General features: G+C 49.9%; 1 protein-coding gene across 1 annotated transcript in view; it reads left to right on the top strand.

Annotated features, from left to right (window-relative positions):
* The first annotated feature begins 775 nt into the window (after window positions 1–775).
* The window catches only part of RGMA (repulsive guidance molecule BMP co-receptor a), a 43,810-nt gene continuing 34,919 nt past the window's right edge, over window positions 776–9,666 (top strand). Inside the window, exon 1 of the mRNA XM_035024056.1 lies at window positions 776–888. Within this exon, the coding sequence (XP_034879947.1) occupies window positions 875–888 (14 nt within the window). The 5' untranslated portion in view covers window positions 776–874. The remainder of the gene's footprint in view (window positions 889–9,666) is intronic.

Below are 9,666 nucleotides of genomic sequence, written 5' to 3' on the forward strand. Positions count from 1 at the left end.
GTAGAATTGTACACAAGAACGTATTCGTGTATTACGCATTTAATACATGCGTATCAATTTTTTTAAAGAAAAATCTTAAACAACACTAACAACTCAATAGAACAAAGGTGCGTCTCCGCAGAGAGCAGAAGGGTTCCTTCTGGATGTTGACTGTCTATTCCAGAAACCTCAAGAGTAACTCCCCCGTTGACCAGCACAGAACTGAAGGTGGAAAACGTGCCCTCCCCTGCATCCCAGCGGGAAATTTGGAAAAGTTGGAGGCGCCTCGAGGGTCGCCGCACTTGCGGCCCGCGCCCCCCTTACGGGTGCCTTTCGGCAAGTCCTGACTTCACCGCGTGCGCCCCCAGCGTCCCCCAACCCCCCAGTCAACCGGTGCGGGTGCCGGAGGGTGCGGCCGCGGCGGGGCGGGGCCATCCGAGCCCGCTCCCCCACCTCCTCTCGCGTCCCCTCCCCGCCAGCCCCGCCCGCGCTCGCCCCCCGCCCGCGCCCGGGGCGCCTGGCCCGCCCCCTCCCCTAGCGCGCAAACGAACCTGCGACGCGCTCCGCGGCGGCGGGCGGGGGCCGGGCGAGGGAGGGGGCTGGCCCGAGCAGCCCGACTTCGCAGTTGTCTCCCGAGCGCGGGCTGCGCCGCCCGAGCCGCTGGGCTGGGGAAGCACTAGCCGTGGGCTCCCGGGCCGGCTCCTCCAGGCGCTCGCGGGCATGCAGCCCGGGAGCAGGCGGCGTGCCCCGGGCCGCTGCTGAGCCGGCCGGGGCGGCGGGGACCAGCGCCTGCCGAGCCCCTCCCACCTTGCCCCGGGGCCGACGAGCGGCGCCCCTGCATCCCCTCTCCGCCCGCAGCCCCGCCAGCGCCACCCCCCGCGGGCCGCAGGGGCTCATGCAGCCGCCAAGGTAAGCGCGGGCCGGGAGCGGGGCGGACCCGGCTCTGACATCCCCGAGACGCCACCCGCACTTGCGGGGGCCACGGCACTGCTCTGGTCCTCCCCATCCCCGCGTCTCATCTTGCTCGGGTCTTGCCCGGATTTGGAGCTTTGCTGCGCCTCGATCGCTTTAGCTCTTGGCAGCAGTGAAGTTTTTGTGGTTTAGTATTTGCTCTTTTTTTCCTAAAATGCTCTCCCCGGGCAGCCGGCAGCGCGCGTGCTTGGACAGACCCGGCGAGCGTCTCTTCCACTGTGTGCGGGCTGGGAGCTCCCTTTCTCCCTCGCGGGCAGCCGCACCGGGCAGCCCGCGCAGCCTGGGACGCAGCCGGAAAGAGGGCTGTCCCGCCGTGACCCCCCATGGGCGCGACTCACCCGGGTCCCCTCCGTCTGCTCCAAGCCTGGCTGCCTAGGCCAGCTGCAGAGCCGCGGGACAAGCGCCTGCCCCCGGGGCGTCGGTGCTGCCCGGTGCGGGCTCGGGTCCGAGCGGTGCTTTGAACTGGAAGCACCAGCGCGCAGGAAGGTGCGGGACTTGGGTTCACTGCCAAGGGGCCGGACTCCCGAGTGGCCCCGGCGCTCCTAAGTGGACGGGTGGGCCCGGCGGGCGGGGCACAGAGACGATTCCGCGCCCGGCTGGATGCGTGGCTCATGCCAGGGAACTAGCTGAAGCAGGGGTACAGGTGTATTTAGGGGGGAGGGCCGACGGGGGGTAAGGGACGCTCGGTTGCAATTCTTGATTGCATCCTGTTAATGTAATTGCATTAGATTTGCTCGGAGGCAGAATCAATTCCCCCAGATTGCGATTTTTAGTGGGAGGCTGCGAGTTGCTATTATGTGGTGTGGTTTCGGAAGGCGTTGGATTGTATTTATTTTATAAATCGGGCGTCTCGCGGACGGAGCAGGGGAAATCGCGCCATCTAGCGGAGATGGCAAGCTGCGCGTTCCTTTTAGGCAACGAAGTTGGGTGTTCTCGAAGGAGACTCCAGCGCCAGGTAGAGAGAGGCGGGATGAGCCCTCCTGGGAAGAGTAGTTATGCGTGTATCTATAGTCGGGCCGACACCCCCAGTTCAGCACGCCAAGCTCAAGGGACAGAATTACAGGTAGCAGGACAGGCTGTCACCTCGAGGAGATCCGTCACCTCCGATCCGGCTTTAGGGTCCACCAGCCAAAACATACAATGTTACCTGCCAGTAAGTGGATACCCGTCATTCGAACATCTATTGCGGGGGGGGAGAAAAACAGAGACTGCTGTCTTCTCCAATGCATCATAGAGAGGGGATTTTTCAGGCAGATCTTGAGCCATGACCCCTAGGAAAGAGATTGGCCGGGAAGGAGAGCTGAAGGACAAGTGGGAAAGGGCCTCCTGCCGATCTGCGCAGGGACGGGAGAGTATACCAAAATGGTATTTTTTAAAACACAACAAAGAGTTTCCTGATGTTCCACAACCACAGCAGGTAACAAGCAAGCTCCCTTTATAAGGGGTATGATCTCCAGTGAACGACGGGGCTGACTTTGCTGGGTGACAAGCCCGGCGGACAAAGGCTCTGGGTGGGGCACCCACACTTCCAGGCGGGCTCCACATTCTCTGTGGCTGGTTTTTGCTGCCACCTTCCAGGCCGGATGATATTAGCAATGAGCTGAGTTCTCCCTATTCTAAAGGATACCTTGGTTCCTTGGAGAGCAGCATGGTGGTGCCCTTAATGGTGAAGACCCTTGCCACCTTGAAATCCTCTTTCCTGTGGTGCTGGGGAGGGAGGTCCCCGATCCCTTTTCACAATAGCTCTGCTCCTACCTTTTCCCTCCCAGGTGACAGACCGGTACTTACATTCCAAATAGACATGTGGAATGGGGGGCGCAGGGGCGTATCTGCCTCCCCCATGCTGTCTCTTCCTTTGCAGGTGTTTATTTAATAATCAGATTTGTGACCAAAAGGGTCTTGCAGTAACCTGGCCTCTTATTCAAGGAGGGCTTCTCTGACCTTTGCTAAGAAACCCCTTACAAGGCATGACCACTGGTCCCCCAGTGTGCATAGTAACACAGAACAGAGCTGGGAGAAGCTCCTATTTTATAGGACCCTGGACTTGGCCCTTCAGCCTCCCCACGTGGGGCCAAATACAGGAATTCTTAGATGAGGAGATGCAAAATAAAACGAATAGGTACTGAGCATCCCTGACGTTGGGACAGGAAGTCTTTCAAGCCACCGCTTCCCTGATACTCATCAGAAAAGGTGCTGGCATTTCCATTTCTCTAAAGAAACTGAGGTCCAGACTTAACATAAATTTACCCTGAAGAAGGGAGCCTCCAGGCTCTCCCACCTGTCTGGTATCCAGACCCATTCAAAGGACAGACTCCTGTTTTTCTTATTTTGACCGAATGATAGTTCAATGTCAGCCTCCCTTCTTTTCACAGAACAGAGCTATGAAGGAGCAATGAACAGGGCAGTGGAAAAACTAGGACTGCCTTACCCAAGTGTGCATGCATCCAAGGTCAGGCAGAAGTCAGTTTCCTTGGCGACAAATAAACATTTTTTGAAAGGATGCCCAGTTTCTTAACCAGGTGTGACCCTATGAATAGAAAACGCAGCATCGTATTAGAGTCTAGGGGTCAGGAGGCAAGAATGCCTGCTGATGGGTGAAACTTTTTCTAATTCTAAGGGCGGTAAGAAGACATTTTGAAACTTGGGCAGAAATTTTGTAACAAAGTAAATGCAAATATCTTTTATAGCCTCACTTAAAAAATTTCAAGTCACTGCTACTTGATGAATATAAAAATGCCCTCTGTACTTACTTGATTTATAAAATTATTGTATCCAGATTCCTACGATGAAGAATTAAAGTGTGGCAAACACTGTTTATGCAGGAAAAAATAACAAAGCGGCCGGTTGAGTTTACTTCTGGTTTTTCAGTTGTTTGTTTAAAGCAACACTACAAGATGAGGAACTTTCTGGAATCAAGATACTAGATTTGCCAGAGTCTGAAAAATCTGGCAAAAACTTGAAAACAAATATTCTGTCAGCTATCTGGTAAATTAAGGCCAGTTCCTATAGATTCTGCAGCCTCCACAAGGTAGAGCAGAGATCAGCAGATATTAGTAAAAATGCCCTAAAACTTATTGATTTGTATCTGTGAGGCATTGTTTAGTGGTTACCATCCTTCATGGCTGTTACTTATGTTTTCTTTTTCCATCTTTGGGGACTCTCCTACTCAAGGTCTTTGCAGCAGCTTGCCTGGCTGATAGCAACAATTTGTCCTGTTTCCTGATAATGCTTAGCTCTTCTGACCTTGTGAACTGAGATATTCTGGCCAAGTCCTCAGTAAGAGCCTCAGTATCATCCCTTTATTCTTCATACACTGTTCTTCTGAAGATGGACACAAACATTTTTCATCCTCTTTAGGAGCTCTGAGGACTTTTCTCTTGATCGATGACTTTTTGAAACGAGCTTAGGTGGAAACACACAAACACACCAAAACTCACCATTATGGCATCCTAAACATTCGTGTTATAAGCCTTGGCGGCCACAATGCCCACACTCAACTTCAGAGTTCAGTGTCCTGTTAGTCTTGTATATATTTCATTCATCTGTGCCATGGTGTGTCTCTTCCCAGCTGGTTAGCTACTTAAAAGCCAGGATACCCCATTGTTCCAGGTGCTTCCACAAAGTTTTCTCCCCTCTATCAAAGCCTGATCCTCTTTTGTGATCATAAGATGTTTCTGGTTACCGCCGGCTGGGATGCCGCATTACTTGGCTCCCCAAGAGGCTTGCTCAGAAATCATCTGCTGGACAAAAGTGACTTTGAAATTCGCTGCCAGTGTGCATTTTCAGCTTCTGACCCTGGCATCCTAGAGAACAGACTGCTCTCATAAGAATATATCCCTTGGATTGCGGAGATTTGAAGCTACTCTATGGCATTGCTGCCTCTGCAACCATTTTGTTTGGCCACATAGCCTGTTGGCGGGGGGGGGTCTTAGATTGATCATAACCTCCCCTCCCCCGAGCAAGCACATGCCCTAGACAGCAGCCACAGAGTCCCAAGCAGATGTAAGTCCTAATGACTTCCCCAACGGCCTCAGTGATAAAGTCTCCCCCACCTCCCAGGGCTGTGCCCTGATGCACCCCTTAGAAAAGATCCCCGTGGGGCTCACCAAAAGCCCACTCTTTTGGTTTGAATGGACCAATCTGGACTTAGCACAGAAACCCGCAAACGCTCTACCCATGTCCCCTAATAAAGGCTTAAGTCCTGGTCCTGCCTCTCTCTGTACCCTCCACTGACCCCGCCCCACCTGGCCCCTCGAGGTATGCCCTGCTCTTCCTCTAGGATCTGTGAATAATAAATTTCTCTATTTCAGTTTCCCCTGGTTCGCCGTTGAACTATGGCTCGCCACCCGGCACCCTGGGCTCCACTTAATTTGACAGATTCCTAACAGAAGAACACGTGTAAATGCATATCTCATTCACAGAATCGTAAACACTGTAGGGTTTCCTCAAAAGACCTGGTACTTTGTAAACAATAAGAATTAATGTTTGTTTGGAAATTTGGGTGTATAATACACTTTCATTTACATTTAATTTAATATCCAGCATGGAAAGAGGTAGAGTATAAATAATAAATAGATTTTTTAACACCACTGCATTTTCTCAGATGGGCTTCCATTTATGCAAGAGAGGCAGAGCAATGAGAAATGTAGAGCTTAGAGACCAGGCTTACCTGTAGACACTATGAGGTTCACGACGGCACCCCCTCACAGGTCTAGACTTGCTAGTAACCCCTCCCTGCTAAGTTTGGCAGCTCATTTTGCACCAGAACAAGGGATTCATGGGACATTCATTTATGTTGTCTCACACCCTTCGGTGCAGCTAAAACAGTCTGATATTCACATTTCGGAAGACTGATTTCAAAATGCTTACCTTACTATCCAGAAGCACACTGGGCTTTGTATCTTTAAGTATCTCAAGAGCATATGGTAAGGAAAAGCCAGATGCCACCGTTTTCTTGGCTGTGAGGGTTTTAGCTTGCTTTTTTTTTTTTTTTTTCCCCTCTCTCTGTTGAGATGCCTAAACTCCCAAGTGTCTGATTTCTTTATGAGTAAATGGATGCTACTGGCCGAAGCTCCAGACCTCAGGTCTGGTTAGAAATGTATTGCCTCCCTTGAGCCTGGGCCAAGAGTCAATGAGGACAAAGGAAACCCAAGCCAAGATGGCACCCAAGCCTTCCCTTTCCAGGTCAGTGCCCAATCTCTAGGGGCAGAAGCCCACCTGGCTTAGAATTTGAGACAGTGTCTGGATGGCTTATGGTCTGAAGGGACTGCAATGAATTGATACTCTAGATAGGTTTACCTAAACATCTTGTTGTGTAATATTTACCTTGTCATTCAGAGGCTACATCCAAGTAAACACTCTATGAAAACTTGACCTAAAAATACCATTTAGTCTCCTAAAGAAAGAAAAGGAATTCTATAACTACTTTGACTTCCTAAGTTTAAAAGGGGCTGGGAGAGATTGTTCAAGGAAGTTGTTCTTTTCTTAAAACATGTTTAAATTTGTGTTTATTTCTGGAAAGCATCATATCTCTAAACATATTCTCATTTCTTCTTTTTTGGTTTTTAAGGTAGGCTCCACTCCCAACTTGAAGCTTGAACTCACAACCCTGAGATCAAGAGTCACATGCTCTACCAGCTGAGCCAGCCAGGCACCCCGCCCCCATATTCTCATTTCTAACACATAACCCACTATTATACAAATGGAGTGTATTATTGGACTAACAGAAAAAAGTAAACCCCAGGTGAAAAAGCTGGGAAGCAGCTGAAGTTTGGGGAGGAAAACACTGAACTTGGCACCCCAAGGCCTGGGTCTGAGGCTCTTCCTACTCTGATCTTCTTAGTGACCTTGGACAAGTCACTTAATCTTCCAGAGTTTCAGTGTCCTCATTTATGAAATGAAGACAGTTGTCCCATGATACAGACAAGACAACTCGACAGTTACGTGGGAAACTCTGCTGTATTGTGGTTGCTCAACAGAACTTGAATGTCACTGGTAATGCCCTTAGAACCCACCCAGGAGTCAAGGATATCCTGGCATCCTTGGGGAATTCTGCCGATCTCCCCCGAGTTCCCACACAGACAAAGGCTCTAGCAGAATCGGGTGCACAATAGACACTCTGATCAAAGCCAAACAAGGGTTCTTGTCCATGATATAAAACTAATATCGTCAGCTACTTACCAACACTCACTCTATGCCAAGCATCTGTTTCCAGTGGTCTATATTGTGTTAACACATTTAATCTCCACAATAACCCTCGGAGGGAGCTAGAGTATATCCCCACTTTACAGATGAGATCACTGAGATTTAAGGAGCCAGGGTTCAGACCGCACATCCTCAGCTGGCAAGCGGTGTTGACTCTCTCATATCAAAGTGAAGCCTCCAACAAATGTAAAAGAAAACAATGCTGGAGGAGGAGGATGTCACATAAAGGGACACATTTGTTCGTGTTTCTGCATTGGCTCTTTTCCCCACCTCCCATCAGCTAGTGATCTTCTTTATTTCAGCTTTGCATTAGCCATTCTAAACAGTTTTGAATTTGATGAATAACTTGGTTATCTGTTTCTATTGCTAAATGTCTATGGTATTTGTGCTTGGCACCAAATTGTTCATTAATCCAAATCCCTCAGCCTTCTGCCGGTTGAGAGAGAGAGACAGACTCACTGTCAGTTCAAACAGTTGCCATTTGGTGGATAAATGGTTCCAAGCTGGTTCTTCTCCCCCAGTACTTACTGGAATGGGGAGAAGTAAACACTGGGTGGTCTGTTCTCCATTACAGGAACCTGGTGTGTCTTGGTATGGGTACCCAAAAGTTTCTTTAAAACAAGAGGTTACTGGGGTGCCTGGGTGGCTCAGTCAGTTAAGCATCCGACTCTTGGTTCCAGCTCAGGTCATGATCTCAGCGTTGTGGGATCGAGCCCCATGTGGGGCTCTGTGCTCAGTGGGGAGTCTGCTTAAGATTCTCTCCCTCTGCCCCTCCCGCCATTTGCTCTCTCTCTCTGTCTCAAATAAAATAAATCTTTAAAAAAAAAACCAAGAGGTTACTCAGTGTTTTTGAGGCATGGTTTCAGGCATACAGGGGTATTGCTGGGGATTACTGCTGAAGAATTTCATGGTGACACTCAAACATAAAAAAAGTCACTCTTCAAATAACATTTCCTACCTGCTCGGCCACATTTTTACTTGGGGAACCCAGAAATGTTACAGATGAGGCCCCAGAATGGCTCCTTGGAGTCAAGTGCGGGCAAGGCCAGTTAGTTATAGGATCCCTAGAGACGCTAGAGCATGGAGCTGGCAGACCCCTCCAGGGACAGCCAGGCCATGATTCTGCAGATTGCAAAGCTGAGGGTCCAGAGACAGGACAGACCACGAAGGGGCCTCCCAGCTCGAGGCAGAGCCGCCCCAAATCCTAGGTCTCTCTCTCTCTCCCCCCAGATGCACTGCAATGTCTAGAAAGTCTCAGTTTCCACACTGACAGCTAAGCACGGCACAAATGCTATCCTTTTCATACTGGCTTTGTAGGCAGAAGAATTTGCAAGCTGTAGACCAGATGGTAGGTCTGCTCCAGCATCACAGTCCTGAGGCTCAAGAGGAAAGTGAGGGGAGGGGAGACTTTCATATACAAAACTTCCAATTATATACTAGTTTGTCATCCCCGGAGGGAGAGAGGCGAGAAGCATCAAAAGAAAAAGTGTTGGCGCCTCCAAGAGTTTACTGTGAAACTCAGAAGTCAAGAAGGAGAGGTGAGAAAAGGTGGGAGGAGGTGCTCAGCTCCAAATACCATGGACATGTGACCCCAGAAAGTGTTAGCAGGTGATCAGGAGGGCTCCAACCCAGCCTGAGTAGGCAGGGGGAACACAGCGGGAGTCTGGGCAAGAGGATGAGCACATAAGGTGAAGTAGAATTAGTAGAGACAGAGGGGAGCTCTGACATCTCTGTGCCTGAGAAGGAGCTGGGGAGCTCATCAGAGGTGGCGCGACAGCTGGGAGTCACCCAAGCCCCGCTCTGCCACCAAGCCAGCCAGGTGACCTCGGGCAGGTTACCCACCTTCTGCAGTGTTAGTGGGGGTACCTGTGAGCTGTCTAGCTTCCAAACGAGAGAGGACAGAATCAGCATCTTTAAACGGGAATGAAGGCCAGTTAGAGCAAAGGGTGAAGTCTGTCTGTCCATACATCTGCAAATCCCCTTTCGCTGGTGAGCTCAGTTCTTCTCTGACTGCTTAGCCCCTTCCATGATGGAAGAGTTCACGGGAATATTTAACTGAGAGGAAAACTAAAATGGGAAATACCTACTGGGAGGGAGCAGTCAGAAGGTTGCTAATCATTTTGCGTGAAATGATAGCTAACAAGCTAGATTGATTGCTTTTTTATATGTGCTTATATACCCATGGAAATATCTAGAAAGATACACATGAAACTGTTAATAGTTATTGCCTCCAGGGAGAGTCACCTAATCTCACTTGACAGGAAGTTGATTTTTTTAACATGTGCATATATTACAGTTTCAATTTTAAGATAAATTTGATGCTGGACTGAAGGACATGGAAAGCCCAGAAAATTGTCCTTCTATATGGACTCTGGGAAACAAACTGAGGGTTTTGGTGGGGGGGGGATGGGTTAGCCCGGTGATGGGTATTAAGGAGGGCATGTATTGTATGGAGCACTGGGTGTTATATGCAATGAATCATGGAACACTTCAAAAAAAAGGGGGGGGGGG

Source organism: Mirounga leonina, unplaced genomic scaffold, assembly GCF_011800145.1.
Source record: "Mirounga leonina isolate KUSES-001 unplaced genomic scaffold, KU_Mleo_1.0 Mir_178, whole genome shotgun sequence".
Lineage (NCBI taxonomy): Eukaryota > Metazoa > Chordata > Mammalia > Carnivora > Phocidae > Mirounga > Mirounga leonina.